Source organism: Panthera onca, chromosome A2, assembly GCF_046562875.1.
Source record: "Panthera onca isolate mPanOnc1 chromosome A2, mPanOnc1 haplotype 2, whole genome shotgun sequence".
Classification (NCBI taxonomy): Eukaryota; Metazoa; Chordata; class Mammalia; order Carnivora; family Felidae; genus Panthera; species Panthera onca.
In genome coordinates, this window is record NC_138340.1 from 30,061,912 (window position 1) to 30,084,007 (window position 22,096).

General features: G+C 43.0%; 1 protein-coding gene across 16 annotated transcripts in view; it reads right to left on the reverse strand.

Annotated features, from left to right (window-relative positions):
• CADPS (calcium dependent secretion activator) overlaps positions 1-22,096 on the reverse strand; it is a 476,502-nt gene that overhangs the window by 18,547 nt on the left and 435,859 nt on the right. For all 16 annotated transcript variants that reach the window (XM_060631484.3, XM_081794958.1, XM_060631486.3 and 13 more), the window contains one exon: positions 20,860-20,967. In XM_060631484.3, coding sequence (XP_060487467.1) covers positions 20,860-20,967 — 108 coding nt within the window. The remainder of the gene's footprint in view (positions 1-20,859; positions 20,968-22,096) is intronic.

The window sequence follows — 22,096 nt, forward strand, 5'->3', positions numbered from 1 at the left end:
AAGAACACGTGGGCACCAAAGGCCAGCAGCCTCCCAGCTGCAGGGACGGTCGTGTGCCTCCCTTGGGCCTCTAGCTATCGGGTCTGAGGTTTGGGAGGAGGAGAACGGGGGACGCTTCCCTGGGGAAAGTCTGCCATTTTATCATACCAGTGGAGCGGACCCTAGACAAAAAGGCTACCCAGAGGGAGTTAATTGCAAATTTTTAAAAGGAAATAAAAGTAATACAGGCATAGGCGTTTTCAGCTTCGCATTTTCACTGGCCTATGAATGTGTCTGTGAATCCACATATGTACGCTGTACCCTCTGTCTAAATGCCATTGTCGAGTCAGAGTCGCAGGGTTCCAGGAGCAAACTAAATGCTCAGACAAGTCCTGCAGGAAAGAAAGGCATTTCACTCGGCTTCAAATTTTCCAAACGTATCTGACTGAAGTACCACTTTCTATGACCCACCTATTAATATCCTTCAGGGTACTTCTGTTCTACTGAACCCACTTTGAGAAAAAGTTCTACAGTGACATTAGTATTAATAAATATCAATAACAATAATAATGAGGAGGAGGAGGAGGAGGAGGAAGAGGAGGAGAAACGCTTAAGGAGCATGTATGTGTCAGGCACCGTTCTAAGCAGTTTATGTGAATTAAACAACGTCAAGAAATAGTTCCTTTTTAAATCTCATTTTACATTTCTATCGCACATATCTGTATGAATTCATTCTCTATGAAAAAGGGAGAAAAGGAAATGTAATTAGCCATACGTAATAAATTGGCTTTTAATTTTCATTATATTTTTCCCTCTTCTGACTCTCCAGAGATCCCCTGGGGCTCCCTAAGTAAATAGTATTTTCTATAACCCCATGCCCTATTTAATATAAAGTAAACTGGGGAGTGAGGAAGAACTTCCCGCAAAATTCTTCCACCTTTGAACTTAAGGTACCCAAATGGCAAAATCCCCCTCTCTTTCGATTAGCCTCCAAAGCCTCGCTGTCCTGAAAGAGAGAATCCAATTGAACTACCAAAATGAGATCTGGGCTTGTCTGTACACAGCATGACTTCTGAAACTGCTGCTCGTCTAAGTAATTGAATAAAAACATAACCAGTGGTCAAACCCCGAATCAAAGATGGACCATGTGCCCGACAGCAGCTGTTCCAACCCTCCCTCCCCCTCTCCCAGCTTGATGGGCAGGACCCATCACAGCAAATCAGGGTGAACTCGAGTTTCTGACTTCTGGTTATAGACAAGTTTTTCTGCAAATGTCAGAGGCTGATACCAAACTTTCAGCAAGTGGAATGGGGCGCTGTGACAGTTAAGAGAAAAAAGAACAGCTCTCTTACGTACCTGGATTTTCTCACTTTAGGCTCTTTCTTTCTCCAAGAGATGTAAATAATGAGCCCGAAGTGACTGAGCCCCGATCAGCTTCTAACCAGGCCTTTTCTGCCACCTGGGCCGTGCAGGGCAGGTGTGCAGTTTGGGCATTAACAAACTGACCACGGTTAACAATACCTTTTCCTGGGCCTATTTTCCTGGGGAGATGTTGAGGATTTAGTCCTAGGCCTCCCTGTGCACTAAGAAAATGGACCCCCATGCCTTCAGCCTCTGTCCTCTCAAAGGAACCTACTGTTTTGACAAAATGTATAGTTATAATCCATATTCACACTTTCAAAGTCATCTCAGTCCCTTAAAGCTCAATTATGTCAAAGACCAAATTCTAGTTTTCGTGGCATATCCTACCACCCATTATCTGTGTGAGAATTGCGAATAATTTATCTGAAAACTATGCTTTGATATGCATACAAGAACTTCAGAAGTAGGAGAAGGATTCATCCTATGAACTGAATTCAGATTATTCACGAACGGCATCTGCCCACTCCCTGATTGCTTCTTAGGTACGGGAAGTGCATTTAGAGTTAAATGCATTAATTTGCAAGCAGATTGACGTAAGCAACTGAATAAGAAATTTGCATACCATATAGAAATGATTATAGAAATCATACTCTAAAATAAGGATTGTAACTCATGTACGGAACAGAAAGATAGAATGGAGTGCCAACTTTGTCATTTTAAAACCGGGTTGGTTAATCATATTAGGGGTAATTTCATAATTTGCACATATTAAACTTTCTATAGTCATGAATCATGAGAGTTCTGTGAGTCAAAGTTGAAGTTCTTATGCAGGAAAATTTGCACTGACTCTAGCGAGTTGTTTTCCTGGACTGAAGTTGTTTTAATCATTACTCTCAATATAAAAGAGCCTGACTTTACATTAGCATAAGTTCCATGCTATTACATGGAAAACGTTCAGATAAATAGGCAAATGGGATGCTTTAGGTCCAACCACACAGCTACTTTCCAAGCAGATGAGGAAGAGAAGAACACTGATGCAGCAGCACCAAGAGGCGCTGTCTAAACAAAGCTTCACGATTCTAAGACAACCAAAGTCAACAACTGTAACTGGGTCCAGAACCTTTGTCCAAAGCCCTCCAAACGATTAAAAAATTAGACCTATGTCAACTTAGTGAACCTGGGCTCTATGGGAAGTGATTTCTCATAAGGAAAGGGTACGATCCTTTTAGGAGCCAGAGATGGCATTGAGCGGTTTCCAAAAAGCAGTCACTGAGGAAGGCTGGGGTGCAGGGGCGGGGCTCAGACACTAGTCCCGGAACTGGAAGGGAGTGCTGGGTTCCAGAGAGGGCAGGGTGGCCTGGATGCACGAGAAGAGGTGGCAGGAGACCAGGCACAGCACGGCAGCACAGGCGAATGGCGAAGGCATCTTAAATTCCCAGGAGGAAACATTTGCGCGTGCATAGCAACTGCCCCTTGCTATGAGGCCAGAAACCAGGTTCGGAGGCCGGGGCTCAGGGACAAGGAAGAGAAAGGCAAAGTGCTGCTTTTTAAAAGTTAACATGTGTTTTCCCCATGTGCAGCTGGGCGCTGCCTCCCAATGGCGCCCCTTCCTCTTGCTTTATTTTTAATCTCTGGAAACCATAGCCCCCTCTTACTACTCTTCACTGCGTGTGACTCTAATTTTTTTTCTCTTTTTCTGGGAGGGAGCGGGGGGGGGAACCCCACATTTGCCAGATCACTTACCCAAGACTTATCCTGGGGAGCCCGCCACCCCATCTCTGGAAAAAGCATCGACTTCAGACCATTGTCCTTACACAAGACAGACCCTCGACCTTGCTGGACGCCCTTGGTATCTAGATGGTTTTGCATCCAGCAGCCAGGAGATAGGAAGCCTGTGTCAGTGAAAAATGCGGACGGGTCTGGGGCCTGAGCACATGGAGTTAAACCCTAAATTAGCCATGAGTTAATGTGTGCGGCCCGGATCACCCTGCCTTGCCATTAATGCTTCCCGTCCGCTTCTTCTCCACACCCCCCACCTTTTTGAGGCGACAGAATAAGAAATTAAACACTTGTGGGTTCATTCGAAAGAGTGAATGAAATTGAATAAGCTCTCAGTACTTGAGGCGCACAGCAAGCGCCTGAATGGGGCAAACCTCCTAAGTTGAATGGAGTGTCTTTTGGGACCAATTTGTCTCTTTTCACTCTTTATTCTTCCCTTTTTGCTGACAGATGTACAAAGGCGGAACTGCGCCGTGCAGCTTTATCCGCGTGCACCCACAGCAGCTGTCACTTTTGTCGAGCAAGTTAATCAAGCAAATGCCACCATATCCCACTTTCTATAAGGAACAACATGTTATAGACAGTAGTCTTGCTAGAAAGAGACTTTATTTTAACTTTGATTGGCTTGGTTCCCCCACCCCTCCCAACACCTTCCCCTTTTTTTCCCCCAAAAAGGAGGGAGGAAGGGGGGGTTGTCCCCCAGCCGATGATTTGGCTGTGATCATGTTAGATTTAATAATAATATTGTGCGTGGGGCTCAAGACACATTTGCAGTTCTTTCCTAAGGACTGAGGGGATGCCCCAGGTCTGGGTTTTGTTTTTTTTTTTTCTTTTTCTTTCAGCGTGCTATTGTTTGTGCTGAACTGTTAGGCTGCACGTCTCAAGTTATAAAAAGAAAAGCGGAGGGCAGAAAATAGTATTATGCCACGGATGTCTTGGATTAATTTTATTCTCTTTTCTTTTGTAAAGCAGGTTGTGTTATTTACATATTTCTTTTGATAAACCCCCTTGCCTGGCTAAGCTCACAAAGACTGTGCTAAATACATAATAGCATTTCTTTGTGCATCTTGCCGTCAGTGAGTTCTTTAAGCTGAATGCCCGAATTTATTTCTAATGTACACCAACAAATGCAAACAGGCCTCCATTTCTCTAATTCTGTGTAAAGCCAAGTAGGGAGCCTTTCAAAGAATTCCCTCACGTCCACATCCCTGTCCCCTGTGCCTCAGTCACCACAGAAGCCACAGGCAGGAGCCAGCTTCATTAACCAGAGCACGGTGCTGACCTCAGCCAACACCCCTGAGCCCCCACTCACTTAGGAAACTGAATGCCAAAAGCAGACATATTTTGAATAAACAAACTCTTTAGAAACAATGCAGAGACCACTTTCCACTGGCCAAGGGATTTGCCACTTTCAAGGATTGGCTAACAGCTAATGATCTCTCTGGTAAGCTCTTTAAAGCTTCAAGATAAAAAACAACTCTTGCTCACTCTTCCTTTTTTTCCTTCCTTCCTTTCCCTTCCTCCTTCCTTCCTTTCTTCCTTCCTTCCCCCCTCCTTCCTTCCTTCCCTCCCCGCTCCTTCCCTTCCCTTCCTTTTTCTCCCTTCCCTCTTCTCCTCCCTTCCTCCTGCCCGCCCGCCCTTCCTCCCTCCCTCCCCCTCCTTCCTTCCCTCCCCCCTCCTTCCCTTCCTTCCTTCCCTCCCCCCTCCTTTCCTTCGCTTCCTTTCTCTCCCTTCCTTTTTCTCCCTTCTCTCCTCGGCTCCCTTCCTCTGCCCTTCCGTCCTCCCTCCCCCTCCTTCTTTCCCTCCCCCCTCCTTCCCTTCCTTCCTTCCCTCCCCCCTCCTTCTTTTCCCTTCCTTTTTCTCCCTTCTCTCCTCTCCTCCCTTCCTCCTGCCCTTGCTTCCTCCCTCCCCCCTCCTTCCTTCCCCCTTCTCTCCCTCCTTCCCTTCCCACTCCTTCCTTTCCCTTCCTTTTTCTCCCTTCCCTTCCTTCTTCTCCCTTCTCTCCTCTCCTCCCTTCCTCCTGCCCTTCCTCCCTCCCTCCCTCCTCCCTCCCTTCCTTCCTTCCTTCCTTCCTTCCTTCCTTCCTTCCTTTCCTTCCTTCCTTCCTGTTTTCATCACTTGTCACATTGTTTATTGTAAGCTTTGGCTGGAAATAAATCAAGGAAGGACTTTCAGGATACCTGATCACAAATTTTCACATCACTGACACTTTAGGCATTATTGGATAATGACCATGCAATGATTTAGTTGCAAGCGTATTTGTATTATGCAGATTGTATAACCATGCTATTCTGTAATTTTGGATTACTTTTCCCCTCCTGTAAGGCAGTGCTGATCTGTGAAACCTCATCATGCCATTGAAAACTTAGCTATGTGGTAGATGAAAAGAGTCAACAGGCCTCGTAGGAAAATCTTGGGCATTGTTATTTAATAATACCACTGTGTCAAGCTTTGCTTAAGGAACTTAAGCTGCCACCCTAAACCATTTATCAACTGTCTGGGATGTGATGGTATTGTGTTACCATCATTCCCTCTGCCCCCAAATATACCACAAAACTTGATTCTTATGGGATAAAAGATCTTAGACAGAACACAGAGGGAGATACAGACTGAAAGCTAAAACCCACCCCTCAGTTGGGCCTAGGTAGAAGTGGCTTTTGCAGCACATATGGTATGTAAGATTCCCCACTGTGCTGTGGTCCCTCTCTGCTGAGGATGGGGTTTCACCCTGAAGTGGGTACAGTAGCACTTCCTGGGGTCTCTCACCCTTGGGTCTAGGTTCTTGCTGGTGTTCATGGAACTCAAGATCAGCGACAATGTCCTCACATTCAGGAGGACGCCTGCCCTGGCAGAGTTGAATGTTTATTAGGGGGTCTGCCTGACTAGCTCTGCAACTCCCCACATTGTTAGTGGACAAGCCGTGACTAATAAGCCACTTTCTATCAGCAGTCTCGGGATTGCAATTTCTGCCTTGAAGAACTGCTGTGGTACATGCAGGAAATAGTGACTCTCTTATACTAAAGAATTTGGAAAAATTTGGGACGTAGGACACTCAGCGGAGTGGGAGTTTGGGGCACATGTTTGAGTACTGTAGGGTTTTGTTTTGTTTTTTTCCTAAGGCATTATGGCTAGGTGTCTACACCAGAAAGAGAAGAGTTTGATCTAGAATTGATCACTTCACAGGCTTGTGTATTAAGTGAGTCAATTTACCTTTCACTGACCCAACTTCTTTATGATTTTTTTTCTGAAGTTTATTTAGAGAGAGAGAGATAGACAGAGTGAGCAGGGGAGGGGAAGAGAGAGAAGGAGAGAAAAAAAATCCCAAGCAGTCTCCGCCCCGACACAGGGTTTGAACACACAGACTGTGAGATAATGACCTGAGCCAAAATCAAGAGTCGGACGCTCAACCGACCGAGCCACCCAGGCGCCCTTACTGACCTAGCTTCTTGATCGGTAAAAACCAACCTCCCAAGGAAGTTATGAGAATTATGTGAATGATCACATTTAAGCGTCTAGAATGGTACCTGGCACATAGATAGTACCCAGGAAATATGGGTTCAGACCCACCCTCATAGCTGTAAGATGGGAAATATACATAAAAGTAACTCTAAATAATTACTCACTGTTGTCATTAAACGGCGATGTATTAAAACCGTCAATTAATTGGAATTATTCCACCTGTTTGCATTTGCCTTTTAGGAGAAAGCTGCCCTTTTTCCTCCCCACAAAAGTCCTCTTTAGGGTTAAATCAAGAGAGCAGCTTTCAGGTGTGGTTGGGCTAATAAACATTTGAGCTCCACCTTCCCAAGGCACTAGGGTATGACAGAAAGAGCACTGTTTATAGAGTCTGGGAAGTTATGAGTGGTGCAATCCTGGATAATTCACTCTTTTTACATCTTCACGACTGGATAGTGACACTTGGGATTAAGCAGGGTAAAGCCTAAAAGGACCTTGATCAGGAGAATTAGACTCTTGTCTCAAAAAAGGCAGAAAATGGAACTAAGGCATTATACAAAGTGTTTCAAAATTAGAAACAGAAATGGTGTCCCAATGAATCTTCAAATTAACCAAAAAATCAAAGGGACCCAAACAATCAATTCCTCATTAAATTAACCAGAACATTATATATTCAAGGCTTCTGGAAAAATCAGGTGACAAGTGTAAACATTCATCGTGAGACACTTAAAGACTTGGATTAGTATTTTTAGCTTTAGAATTGTAAACAGAAAATATCCTTGACAAGGTACACAAGAACTACGAGGGGGCTGGGGATTCATCAGTACCTGTTTAACAAAGAGCTGTTGAGGGCTCACGTATGCCACCGACAGAGGCGATCACTGCTCTCAGAGGTGGGGATGGAAAAAAATCATAGTTTCAGGAGTTGGGGCCTCTGGAATCTTGAGGTCCTGGGCAAGTTCCTTCAGAACCGTAGGTTCGTGTTTTAAAAATGGAAATAATAGGGGCGCCTGGGTGGCTTACTCGGTTGGGCGGCTGACTTTGGCTCAGGTCATGATCTCGCGGTCCGTGAGTTCGAGCCCCGCGTCGGGCTCTGTGCTGACAGCTCAGAGCCTGGAGCCTGTTTCGGATTCTGTGTCTCCCTCTCTCTGACCCTCCCCCATTCATGCTCTGTCTCTATCTCAAAAATAAATAAACGTTAAAAAAAAATTAAAAAAAAATGGAAATAATAGTACCTTGACCTACCTCTTTGTACAGTTGCTATAGAAAAAAATTTTTTAAAGGTTATGAAGTCGTTTTGTAGGATACAAAGTAGAAAAGGTATTGATAGAAATAGAAACGAACATGTCTTTCAGTATCTTTTATCTCGTAAATCAGGATTCGCCAAGCTTTCCACTATCAACATTTGAGGCCAGATAATTCCTTGTGGTGGGGGGCTGTCCTGTGCGGTGCCGAATGTTTACCATTTATTCATTACATGTCAGTGACATCCATCTCTTGCTCAAGTTGTGACCATCAAAAGTGTCTCCAGACATTTCCGAATATACCCTGGGGGACAAAGTCATCCACAGTGGAGATTCACGGCTCTAAATCAATGGTTCTTGATCAGATTAAATCCTTGGACTTAAAAAAACAAAGAAAAAAACCCAGATGCCTGAGCCTTATCTTTGACCTACTGACTCAGAATTTTTGGTATACAGTGGAGATGAGTACATTTTTTAAAAATTACATAATTCTGATGTATATCCCAGGTTAAGAAGCATATATCAAAAAAACCCCACATTAATATAAAAATAATTTAGCTTTTAAGGTTATGGTGCAGCTAATGCCTACAGAAGAAATATCCAGATGCCTAGATTGGAGTCCTCATAACCTGGATGAAGCCATCATTTGTCTAAATTCGAATGGGCTTCTTTAAAAAGAAGCTCTAAGGCTAATGAAGAGAAGATGTGGGTGAGCCAGGAACGTTCCAGAGAATAAGACACTGTCTCCTTCCTTGTGCCTGAGCACAGAATCCTCTCCCTTTCTCTTTCCCAAGTCTTAGGCTTCTAGATCCAGCCCAGTGCTGTCTCCTCTGAGGTCCCATCCCACTGGGATCTTGCTCTACGTTGGAAGAGATTTTCTTGAGGGATCCTGCAGCACGACAGGGCTCTTTGTTATTTGCTGTCACATTCTTGGACCTTTTCACTCCTGACTTTCAATGTTCCTGTTGGCATGGAATGTATCACGACCTTTCTCTCTGCTACAAAGCCCCTACCTTAGCATTAGGCAAGGCTGTGTGTTGTTTCTATACCGGCACCACTACCGATGGAGGTAACAGCAAGGAGAGACATATGTGGAGTAAATTCTGTGCACCGAGACGGATTTATGCTGAGTGGTTTCTGCCTGTAGGCATTGCCTCATTCAGTCCTCCTAATCGAAAGAGTTAGATACTGTTTTTATCTCTGGTTTTACAGAGGAAATTGAGGCTCAGTAAGGTTAAGTTACCCAAAGTCACGCAGCTAGTAAGTGGCAGACCCAGGCATGGAACTTGGGCATGTCTCATTACAAAGCCTATGCTCTTAAGGTCTGCTTGATGTAAAAGAGCCCGTCCCTAAAAGCTTCAAGGGACACCTTCCAGCAGAAGAAAGCTGTCCTGGTTCATTTAACTGACAAGATTGGACTTTTTGTGGAAGCACGGAAGCTCCCTCGCAACTATACATGGATGAAAGTTAAGTTCGAGCCAAGAAAAGTAGATGTTAAGGATTCCTTGACTTTTATTGTTTAGATCCTTGGTTGAATCTTATCAAAAGGATTTTTTAAAAATTTTTCATTCTTTTTAAATGTTCAGTAGGCTCCACGCCCAACATGGGCCTCGAATTAGTGATCTGGAGATGAAGAGTCGCTCGCTCTACTGACTGAGTCAGCCAGGGGCCCCAGGATTTTTTTTTTTTAAGTTTATTTATTTTTAGTAATCTCTATACTCAACGTGGGGCTCCAACTCATGACCCCAAGATCAAGGGTCTCATGCTTTTCCGACTGAGCCAGCCAGGTGACTTTGTGAAAAGGATTTTTGAGCTAGTTTCTGAGATGTTTGCCAAGTATCCTTGAAAAGGTGATATTGCTCATGTATGCCAAAATTTAAACTCAAACAGCCCATATCATTAAAGACACAGGATTTGTGTAGGTGGACGTATCACCTAGAGAAGGTCTTCTTAACCTCCACACTACTAGCATTTTGAGCTGGACACTTCTGTGTCGTGGGGGGCTGTCCTGTGCATTGTAGGATGTTTAGAAACATCCCTGATCTCTCCCCACTAGATGCTAAAAGCACTTTCCCATTTGTGAGAGCAAAACATTTCCAGAAAATGCTGAATGCTCCCTGTGGGGCAAAATCACCTGTGGATGAGTGGGACATTGACTTAGTGCTCCCCAAAACTAGTGGGGTACCTAATAACTGGATTTTTTTTTTATTTCATAGGATAGTTTCCTAGACCAAATAATGAATTTTGTGGGCAAAAAGGAGTGATAATTATCTTCCTTAAAAAGTGATTTAGAGAATTTCATTAAAAAACTCATTCATTAAAAAAACTCATTCATTAAAAAACTTACCTTTACATTAAAAAAAAATTTTTTTTAACATTTATTTATTTTTGAGCAGGGAAGGGGCAGAGAGAGGGAGAGATAATTTGAAGCAGGCTCCAGGCTCTGAGCTGTCAGCACAGAGCCCGACGCAGGGCTCAAACCGATGAACTGTGAGATCATGACCCAAGCCGAAGTCAGGCGCTTAACCGACTGAGCCACCCAGGAACCCCTACATATTACTTGTTCTTAAAAAAAATTCTTTTTACACCAAAAATGAGAGGGGCTTTTATATCCTGGTTGGCATACAGGTCCGGGAATTAACAACACCCTCATCCTCTCACCCTGGCAAGCCCTGGAGGATTGTTGGTGTAACTGGAGTTGTACCAGTATGTATGGATGGTTGGAGTAAAAACTTTTGCCAAATGCAGTCAAGGGAACCCAACATAGCAAGTGATATTGGCGTTGTAAGCCTTCTGATACGGGGATATTCACAAAGGAGGCGAATCACTAGACTCTATTAACTGGATTTTTATTCACTTGGCAAGAGTTTAAGAGAAGAACAAGAGGCTATTAACTGTTCTCTTCTCAACTGGGAATTTGGAATGAATGAAGTATTCAAGTTGAGCCTTCTTTTCAGGTTTTTGGACACACAGAGATAACTTGTAGCCACCTGGTAGAAGCAATGACTTTTTTTTTTTTTTTTTTTTAAACCAAGGTCTGGGTGGAATTATAAGAAGAAAAGCAATTAGGGAGGCCAAAGCAGGAATCTGTACTGCTGATCTAACACACTGCTCCAGATCCTTCTGCCAGCTCTGAGTGGACTATTCTGGGGGAGACAGTAGGAGGGTGAGGAGTTGTAGATGGCTCACAGCTTTTTCTGTAGATGCATGAAGCCCCCCAAACATAATCTACTTCTGGGACTGGCACAGCTCCCAAGCAAACTCCCGGGGTTGACAAATGGACTCTTGGTTGTTGTTACTATAACATATTCACCGTGTATGTGGTGGCGGCGGCTGGGGGACATCTGACATAGAGAAAGCAAGGGCTCCCTGCACGTGCTGCGCACCAACTCCTTTTCTGGTTCGTCCAGATCGGTGGCTCTCAAACGGGGGTGATTCCCTTCCCCACTCCCCGCAAGGACACATTTGGCCATGTCTGGAGACATTTTTGGTCACTACAACTGAGAGGGGGTTGCTACTGGCATCTAGTGGGTGGAAGCTGGGATGTTGCTCAACATTCCTCAGGAGACAGACTAGCATCTAGCAACATACAGTCACTTGCCTCCCAGTGCCACTCGTGCCACGGGGGACAACTTGGTTCCAGGTATGTTTCTAAAACTGAGGGTTGTGACCTATTAGTATGTGATAAAATCGGTTTATTGGTTCCCTCCACCCATTCTGAAAGATGGAATAGAAAATATCACACTGTATCACATAGAAGGTCAATATTGTTGCATGAACTTTTGTTCTCTCTCTCTGTGTGTTCAGGTATGGGCTGAAATGTTTCTTACTGTGAGTTGTGAGAAAATAAGGTAGGAAGTCACTGATCTTCCCCAGTACTTCTCAAACTTTAATGTGCATTTGAATCAACAGAGGATCTTGCTAAAATGCAGATTCAGATTCATCTGGGCTGGGGTTACGACTGCTATTCTGCACCTCTTACAAACTCGCAGGTGAGGCTAACGTTGACGGTCCATGAACAGCACTAGAGGACATTTTAAATTCATTCATTAAAAAAAAGTATTACAGCAAGTGACTAGGACTCTGGGTATAAAGAGACAGTGAAATCTTTTGATAGTAGCCTTTTCAGAACCCGGCAGGGAGAAAAATCGTTGGCTAATTAATGGGAAGTATTTAAGGATTTAGTACATCTCGTATCTTACAACGCAGTGTGATAATATTTGTTCCACAAAATGTGCCTTGGCTACTCTGTGTGTTTGTGTGTGTGTGTGTGTGTGTGCCCGCATGCGCGCACATGTGTGGTGTGTCTAAGAGTCTGTCGCTTACTGCCTCCATGCCATAAGTCTGCCATAAGAAAAAAAAAGCCCCGTTTCTAAGACACAAAAGTATTGTGTGGGTCATGTTAGCAAGGATCCATGACCTTAATATAACAGAGCAATCAGCCTGGCTTCTTAGAATGATTATGGGAACATTCTTCTCTGGAAAAGAAAACAAATTAACTGTATTCACCAAATGTCTCCTGGAACACAGAAAGCTGTTCTGATAAAGACACTTAGCAAAACTCTTCCCTGAACACAAGCTCCAGGGAAAATTCAAGACTGGTTTTATGTAAGGTTTGCCGAAAAGTAAATGAGACCTATTTCTATGAATGGCTTCAGGAAGCAGCTAGATTAGAAAAGAACTCCTTGAAGACCTGCACTGAAATATAAATCTGTAAGAATGATGCTAACAAAAGCATAAGCAATTACTTTTGGATAGTAATAATCCATTTGACACAATTAATCCAAATAATCCAAATCTATTAATGCCCCTTTATCTTTTCTGCATGCAGGACCGCTGAAACCCTCCACCCAGGCATGGCGAGACGCATTCCTATGTCCATGTGGAATGGAAATGTGTTTCTATATCTAAGACTCCAAAAGAAAAATAATTAATTGTTATCATTTACTTGTTATGCTGAAGGCCATGCGGCAAGAGACGATTCATACTTGAATAGGAGAGTCATGGCAAGAGGGCATCAGAGCCCTCAAAACATTCTTCTGTCCACCCCCTTCCACCCTAATAGAGCTTGCTTCCTGTCGTCTCAAAGGTTAAAATTTCTAGTGTTAGTGCCTTCTTCTTTTGGCTAAATAGTTTGTTAAAATTGCAAATATCCCAACAAAGGGAGCACTAACTCTTTACCGGAACAGAGGAAGAAATAGCAAATCTGTCAGAGGCACATTTGGATAGTGGGAAGTAGGAAAATCTAGAAGACATTGGGGCACTTTGAGGGGCACTGGAGGAGTAAAGTCATGAAGATGAACTTGGAGTGTTCTAGAGTTCCCACTGGGAGGCTCTTGGGTCTGAGGTTCACATCCACGATCTCAAATCCTGATCGTTGTGTGTGTGTGTGTGTGTGTGTGTGTGTGTGTGTGTGTGTGCTCGCGCGTGCGCGCGCGGATGGTAATTATAATAATGTTGCAAATCAAGGTGAGAGGAATAGGCCCTCTACTCCTCATTTCTCTCTGACTCTGTGTCCAGTTTCCATAATCTTCGTGGGAAGGGACTCTCCTCTGTAGCTCTGCTGTAAGGCTCAGGACAAGGCTGCATTGTGAAGAATTTATTTCGGGGTTCAAAATCAGGTGGAAAAAAAAAACAATTGTTTCTCCTTTCCTGACTGCTTTTCCTAGTACATTTCAGATTTGTTTTTCTTTTCAATATATATATCATCACACAGATTCTAAAGGATGTCCTTATAGACTGGACTATATGCTCTTTAGCCTCATAATTGAGGATGACAAGGACAAGGCCACAGTTCAATTAAAATTTGATCTGAAGAGTATTGAAAGCTCAGCCTCTGACTGATTTGGATGGCTTAATTTCAGATTGATAACCTCAGGGAAAATCCTAGCAGAATTAACGAAGGAACCTTCCTCAGGGTCTGGAGGCACGCATGTCAGTTAGTGGTCCAGGATTACACCGAAGAAGTCACAGGGACACAAAAAATACTGGACCATGGACCCTGGATTTACCACCCCGCTCACGTATCTCTGCCTTCATACATCAAATAAAATCCCTGTAGCTCCTCACATAGCCAACTTGCATCCGGGCCTCTGACGATTTCTTGCTGTTTAACTGCTTTTGTTTTTGTTTTTCAGAACCGGCTTCAAAAATTCTCCTTATACAAAGAACAGCTTTAAAAATCCTTGGTTGAAATATGCTGAGATACTAATTTATGTCTAAAAGAAATACTTGGTTGAATTCAGCTAGATTTTTTTTTTCCTCCTTAAATCAGTTCTATGTTTAGCTAGTAATAAACTCCTCCAGTCTGCAGAACAATTGGCAGGGCGGTCCCTTTAACAAGTCAGGGCCACGAGAAAAGGGCCAGTGCGGATAAGAAGGAGTTTAAAGTGCATCACCACCAGATGTGATATGCAGCCCTGTATCCGATCCTGGTTTGCACAAACCAGATGTCAAGAATATTTTGGGGACAGGAGGGGGATTCTGAATATGTACAGTGCATTAGAAGAACATTTATAGAGCAATTTTTGCCTACTTATTTTGTTAAAAAAACAACAACAACAAAACCATAATGTATATAAGCACCTCGAAAAAGATCCCAAAGAATAAACACTCAAGTAATGATCTCTGGGTGCGGGGGACACAGCGTTTTCTTATTTTTGCTTAGCTGTATTTTCTAAAAGTCTCCAATGCACATTTATTGCATCTGTAACAATAAAAGGGATTAGTCATTCCTCCATGCTCTAAAAAAAAAACTCTTCATGTTCAGGAGGTCAAATCTGATTAATATGCCAACGCAGTATGGTTTTGTTTAGGGGGTAGGGCTCAGTCATTTTAAAATCACTTAAAAGAACCAAGAATTCTATCAGATGATAATGCTGATGATAAAAGGCTTCTTGAATGTCTGACTAGGCCAGTCCATAGCCATTACGTTATTTTGTCCTCACAACTACTGTAAGAAGTCAGTTTCGTTACAGATGGGGAAACTGAGGCCCAAAGCAGCTAACGAAGTCACCTGAAGCTAGCTCAGCCACGGCAAAACCAGGATTCCTACTCCTGCCTGGCTCACTTCAAAGCCCCAGTCCCGACTTCCGTTGTTCTGCCGGTTTCAGCACTATGTTTACCCAAAGTAGAATGGTACCGGGCTGCTGTATATCAAGCAATTCTAAGCAAGTTTGGGGTTAACATCTTTCGACAGATACGGAGTGTCGTTCGACAAGACAAGAAGAGATCTGGGAAAAGCGGTTCCATTTCAGTGATGACAATGGCGATGTGGACGTGACGATGATGGTGGTGGTGGCGGCTAACACTTACCAAATGCTCGCCCAGGGCCCGACGCTTGCAGCTGTACACGGCATTTCACCCCCATAACAACTCCGCGAGAAGGTTCTGCTTACTTTCATCTCTGTTACATAGATGAATCGGCTGGAGCTCTGAGAGATTAAATGCCTTACTGAAGGTCACCCAGCTTGTGAGGATCAGGGGTGAAGTCTGAAGGCTCCGCATCACGGCCCATGATCACTACACCGTAGCTCTTATTCGGGGCAGTCAAACCTGCTTACTGCTTGTGGAGGAGAGAACCCACTATCTCAGTGCCCAGACGCCATATGCCTTGCCGCTCCCCACGCTGTACCTTTGGAAGTACGTTTCCCTCACCTGGACAGCCGGTGATACACCTTACATACCTAACAGAATAACATAATGCTTCCTTAGAGTCTATTCAGCCCTTACTTCCTCGAGCAGGATGACTCCTAGTTGGATTGATATCTGTTCACAAACATAGTGCTTGTGTAATTTAATAAGGTTATTGAAATAGGGTTATCTGTGGTTTCCTATGTAAATATAGCAAATGCGTTTTAATAGGCAAAGGTTTCATTTTGCAAATTACCCCTTTAATGGGAAATATTCACACTCAATTATTGTGCTGACACAGAAAGTAGACAAATATCCAATTTGATAATGGAACAGCAAATCTGTGCAAAGGCAAAGAGCACAGAGCAGCGGCCCCATCCGATCCTGACCGCACTGTCTGATTAAGTGCTCACGAGGCGGGTTTGGTAAGGGGCCCTTTCCTGATCTGATAACTGCCAGAGAGAAGCCAAAAGCAGAGTCAATCTGCAAATACTTAATCCTCCAGAAGGCAGATTAAGTGTATAATTGACCTATATAATCCATGTATCATCCCCAGTCAAATGTTCGCCGGGCCTGGTTCACAACGGCACGGGGGGCCTGAGGAACGCCAGTGCGGATCGGGCATTACCACCAACGTGGATGCCTTCCAAGTTCGAGATGGTTTTTTAATCACTCATCTCCGAGCCTGTGAGGTTTAAGCAGATGAATTCACCCTAAGCACATCTCTTTTAATCCCGATTTTCTTCTCAGTCTGTGTCTTCAAGAAGTACAAGGAGGAAAGAAAATAAATTAATTTTTGTTTAGACCTTGAAATCTTAGGTGCTTCTCCTGATGATCTGATCTCTAATTTCAAAAAGCATGTTTTTGTTTTGGGGGAAGATATTGAATTAATCACCCAAGTGGGGGGGTGTGGGGGGAGCCATCTGCATGATTTATGGACACTCAAGCTTTAAATCACTGTCTTCAAGCTATTTCTTGGGTTTGTGCATTTCTCCTCAGCAGCTGCTTTAGGAATATGGAGATTATTTCGTATCTATGTTTTATATTTTCTTTAAAAGTCAGCAATAATTTTCCAGGAGGCCAAGCTTCCATTGGAGTCTGACAGCAATCTGATTCTCCTTTAAAAATTCAGCATCTTTAATATAATTTAAATTCATTGCTGTTTTAGGTATTGGAATATTCTCTTGCTTTAAATCGCCCAATCTTTTGTTTTGAAATATTTTAAACTGTTATTTTGCAGCAACTGAAACCAGTTTAAAATCATATGTCCTACTTTTAGGAAAATTACAAAAATGCAGATGAAATGTATAGTTGTACATCTGAAATAGTATGGGAGGCTGCATGAGGATTCTTTTCCAATCAGTCCTTGATTTGCTTTTTGTTTTAATTTCTTAAAGCTTATTTATTTTTGAGAGAGAGAGACAGAGAGAGAGAGAGAGAGAGAGACAGAGTGTGAGCAGGGGAGGGGCAGAGAGAGAGAGGAGACACAAAATCTGAAGCAGGCTCCAGGCTCTGAGCTGTCAGCGCAGAGCCCGATGCGGGGTTCGAACCCATGAGCCGTGAGATCATGACCTGAGCTGGAGTCAGACGCCTAACTGACTGAGCCACCCCGACGCCCCAAACAGTACTTAATTTTGGACGGGTTAGTTTTTTTCTTAGGTGCATGACTAAAAAAGTTGATAGTATTTAACAGAATCTGGACAGTGCAAATCAATTACTAATAAACAGGGAAACTTTCACTGCATTAGAAAACCTGGTTAGGCAACGTTATGTCTGATGTATCGCTTCAATAAGCCTAGAGAATGCCTGTTTAAAAAAAATGTTGGTGAAGAAGAATTTGGAACACTGTTCTTAAGTTACATAATAAAATAGATAAAAATGCAGAACATTAAATATAGAGCCCCAAATGCTATGCCGATAATCTCCCACAAGCACCCAATTCCAGCCAAAAGTACAATGACAAGGCAGAGAGAAAGCTAGATCAGAGGGAGCCCGGTTAAAACGGAAGATGCACTCATTAAATGACCCACTATTAGTCCAAATATTCTCAGATGCAAACACACACTAATGCCATCCAGCCTTTTCTACAAGGCACATTCATAAAGGCAAAACCAAAAAATCAAAACAACAACAAAAAAACCGCGTCACAAAACTAAATAGCAAGAACTTAAAGGACTTTTCAGGTAAATAAAACTGAGACTTTGAAACACAGCTGAAAGCACAACAGGAGCTCTGAGACATGCCTCTGAATGACAGATGCCAGCAGGAACTAAAAACCAGAGAATGACACCACAGTCAGAATCAACAACCCCCAAACAGCAAACAATCTCGGAGATCTATATTTTTTTCCTGGTTCAAAATGCTAATTTTCTATTATTCATTTCTGCCATTTATCAAAATGCAACAATTTGGAAGAGCAACCTCTCAGATCAACAAGTTTTTCTCCATAGATTTCTGCCAATTGTTTAGAAACCTGCCCCAGGACCACCATCAGTAAGGAACAGAGTTTAAAGAACAAGTTCACTGTGGCAAGAAATTGAGGGTGGTCGGTTTCAGAGACCTTCTGCCTTAACATTTGCTTCCCCTTGTTTAGCTCAGTGGACACGAGAGCCTTGCAGAGCGTATATGCAAAGACATAAACACCATGCTTGAGGAAACAGAAGCCGAAAATAATCAAACATGTTGGTAATCTGATGTTTTGCTGCTAGATTATAGAAAAACAGTAAGTACTGAATTAAATTACCGAGACTGCATGGTAATGAAGCTTTTTGAGAAGCTCTGGGTTTTTCAAATGACAACTGTTTTAAATCCATGACAGATTCAATAACTTTTTTTGCACTACATCAGTTAGGTTGCTTAGCACCGATATTCTGTAAATTAGGGGAGCAGGTTATTTGGGAAGTAAGAAAGTAAAAGGCAAGAGATTTATTAGCTCCAAATAAGCTATTGAAAAAAAATTTTTTCCCACAGGGGTGGGAGTGAGGTTCAGCGAATGATTGTAATGGTGAAGTCTTTAAAATCAGGTACTCTGGGGAGTGAAACTAAGACTCCCTCAGGAAACACGATTAGCACACTATGAGACTAAATTGTGAGGATTCTCACAGAATTAAGGAGGCTGTCTTACACAGTCATCAGTGTAATTCGACAAGGGGCTACAAATACTTGCGAGTTTTTGAATGACCCTAAGCATAATTTACTTTCTGAGCAGCATATTCTTAGTAAATGTGTCTTTTCATTATTAATTCACACTAAAAGCCAGAGGGCTTGAATTTGACTGTGTTCTACAATGGCCGGACAAGTCTAGCTTTACCATCTGTGTTAGCCAAGGCTCCACTCTTATTTTCGAATAACAATTCAGTTGCACTTTCCTTAAAAAAAAAAAAAAAAAAAAAAGCCACAGAAAAGGACAATTTGTCTTGTTGCCTTCAACAAGGCTACCTTAAAATTTTTTGTGCCCCTTGTCATTTTAATAAAAAAAAAAAAAAAAGAAGAAGAGGTGGCTTATCTGTGAGGAAGCGACAGGCTAAGCTGCAGATCAAACATCAAATTCAGTACGAGATGTTTTAAAGTGTTAGAGAGCACAAGGTTATTCGCACACACGCTCGCACAGGAACGCACACGCACACGCACGCGAGGGCCACACAAAACTGAGAATCAGAAGATACTGATCAAAGGAAAACAAAACAAAACAAAAAAGGCAACCTAGGCATTGAAAAGAACAATCCACAGGCTTCTTGAAAATTTGCGGTTTGGAATTTAATTCGGTGGAGATGGGCAGACTGTCTGCACTCCTAACTGCCATCTGAGGCTGCTGCCTGTCTCTGTTTTCAATGCCTATTGGATGGGTGATTGTGCCCTGGGCATTCTAGGCTCAGTACTTTCGTAAAGGCACACATGCAGAGAAGGGAGAGAACCCGCTGGTGAGTTTTATGTATGTATGAGGCATTCTCAGTGGATGTGGGTCATGCTAGAAGATGTACACAGGAAGATTATTTGATTCTAATTCATGCCACTTGATATAATGTGATAAAACATTTGACATGAGAGATAAGTTCCATTTTAATCTGAGAGAGAGGACGGGTGGGAATTAAAAAGTAAGAAAGGTTTTCTCGAGGAAAGGTGATGCAGAGGAAAGAGCGATATTGAGCACAGAGAGGGGATGATTGGAAAAGAAAAAAAGGAAGGAGCCTTTTCAACACACGAGGAAAGCAAATGAGCTGGAAGACAAAGCATATAAAAGTCAGAAGCTGGAGAATCCTGAGCACTGCCAACAATGAGCTCACTTAGCTATGGAACAAAAACACGCGCGCACACACACGCACAAACTCAATGTAAATTGCTGAACACAATCACAGAAAAAATATAGAAACACGGATTCCATAGTAGACCAAAACATTAATGTTCGGGCTGGCACTAAAAATATACGAAAACCTGGACAGAAGGAGCTCACGCTTCACGAGACAGAAGTAGGCTGCACAATTAGAGCCACACGGAGACAAGTACGTCAGCTTCCATGCACTCTGGCCGGGTCTACACTGGCAAATTCAGTGGAAACTTGAAGCAAAATATCTGGCTAAATTAGGCAGCCCCATCTGCTTTGGCCTGAAAGAGGCAGGCAGTTTGAGACCAAAGCAGATTCCTTTTTTTTCCCCCCCTTCTTTTTGCCTCAGTGGCTTGCTTTGGAAGTGCAGATGTAGTCACAATGGAAATAAGACTGCTTGATAGCTATTAATCCTCAGAAATCTGCATTTTCTCCAGTTCGGTCTGGGTCGGGCAGCCTGATATACCTGCTCTTTGTATAGTCGCTTCTTCTCCCGAGTTTTCAAGTGGGTGGGTGGGCAGGGGGCGCCCCGGTTTAAAACCACACTGGCTGAACAAGTCTAGCACAAGAGTTTGCCCAAAGCTAGGGCTAACGAAGCATTTCCAGGCTTCCAGAAACGGAGCTCTCTTGGAAGGGTAACAATGCACCGTACTGTACATCTGCAAGCCACGGCTGGGGTCAGGGAGGCACCACCCCCAGGAGAGGGAGCCGGTGTCAGCCTCCCCGACGACAACACATCCCTAAAGCAAGGCCAGATTGCGAGGAGGACCATGACCAAGAAAGGTCTCTGCCAGTTACAGAAAAGCTGCCTCACAAGCTTCGTGCAGAAACGAGGCTGCTTGCTGAGAGAGGCTGTGCGTCGTCCTACGTATCACACAGATTGGGACTGAGACACGGCCACGCCAGAGTGGGTTCGGAACAGACACACGACAGATAAGAGCCTAAGGCAGAGGGAAAGGAAAAGACACTGCTCGAATCAGGACCAATCCATTTTCTCAAAATGTGACTTATCCTCCTGTCTCTTATTTTGTCACATTTTGGAGGGTCTCCTCCTTGGTCTTCAAGGAGGAGAAGGCATTTACTTACATCAAATAACCTTTCTATATACATCTCCTCATTGACCTTATCACGGAGGACATCCTGAGAGTGACGGACGAAAGTCACATAGGCGTCGGCCACGTCCATCCCGGGTTTCTGCAAAGAAACAGGAAAACATGAAAATGGAATTTTCAGACAGTGACTTCCTCGGTGACTCATGCATTTCAGTCTCCCCACCCCACCCTACCCCACCCCACACTGCCTGTGCTGGAATTTGAAGCTATTCATAATATACTGTAGAGCTATCCACAGCCTGGACTGCTAAGAACTGATATTTGAGCCTCCTGCTCTTTCCAGGAATCAAACCTGGCTAAGAAAGGGAGCTGGGATTACACGGTTTTACAGTTATTTTTTAAGCTATTAATTTCTTTTTCTGCTATAGATACTATAACAGATAAATCATCACTGGATAACCCAGAGACATCCTCTGGCTTTTCTTTGGATTGAAATCCCCATTTAAGAATACCCAAACAGACTCTGTCTTCCACTGTCTGTCCTTAATATAACATTGGAAAGGTGACAGCCTTCCTCGATCTTTTTTTCTTCTTTAAAAAATGGAGAAAATGCTAAGTAAAGAAATTATATTTTAGCGTACATCTCCTCCTACTGAAGCCACATTTTTTTTTGGGTGGGTGGGTGGGTGGGGAGGAACACTTTAACCTGAGTATGTAGTGAATATTTCCTAATCAGTTTACTCAGAGGAGACATTCAACCTCTTATCTGTCTTTGCTTCCCAGCGCAGCCTTATGGCCCCCAAATTTTAAAAAGCGGGAATTGAGGAGGAGGACGAAGGACATGATTTTTAAATAAATTAGATTTTCTGGAAAGGTAAGCAGGTGGTTCATCCAGAGTTAAGAAATAATTTATTGTGAGAAAATACTAATAAAAAAAAAAAAAGAGAGGCTCGGGGTGCACACTGCTTGAGATGTCGCAATCAAAGATACGTCCAAAGAAACCTATTAAAACAATGTAATATGGGTCATCAGGAGAGCTGCAACAAACCGCTTAAATTTCCACAGTAGACATGTATGTTTGCTAATAACTAAACAAGATTAGTTTTCATTACTGTGATTTACCTTAGATCACAAAGTATCATTTCTCTACAAGACGGGACTGTCAGCCACTGCAAATTGAAGTTAGTTAACACTTCTGTGTAATTTCCAGGGTGAAAATGAGGAAGGTTTGGAAACAGTAGGACTGTATTTTTTTTTTTTTTTCATGATAC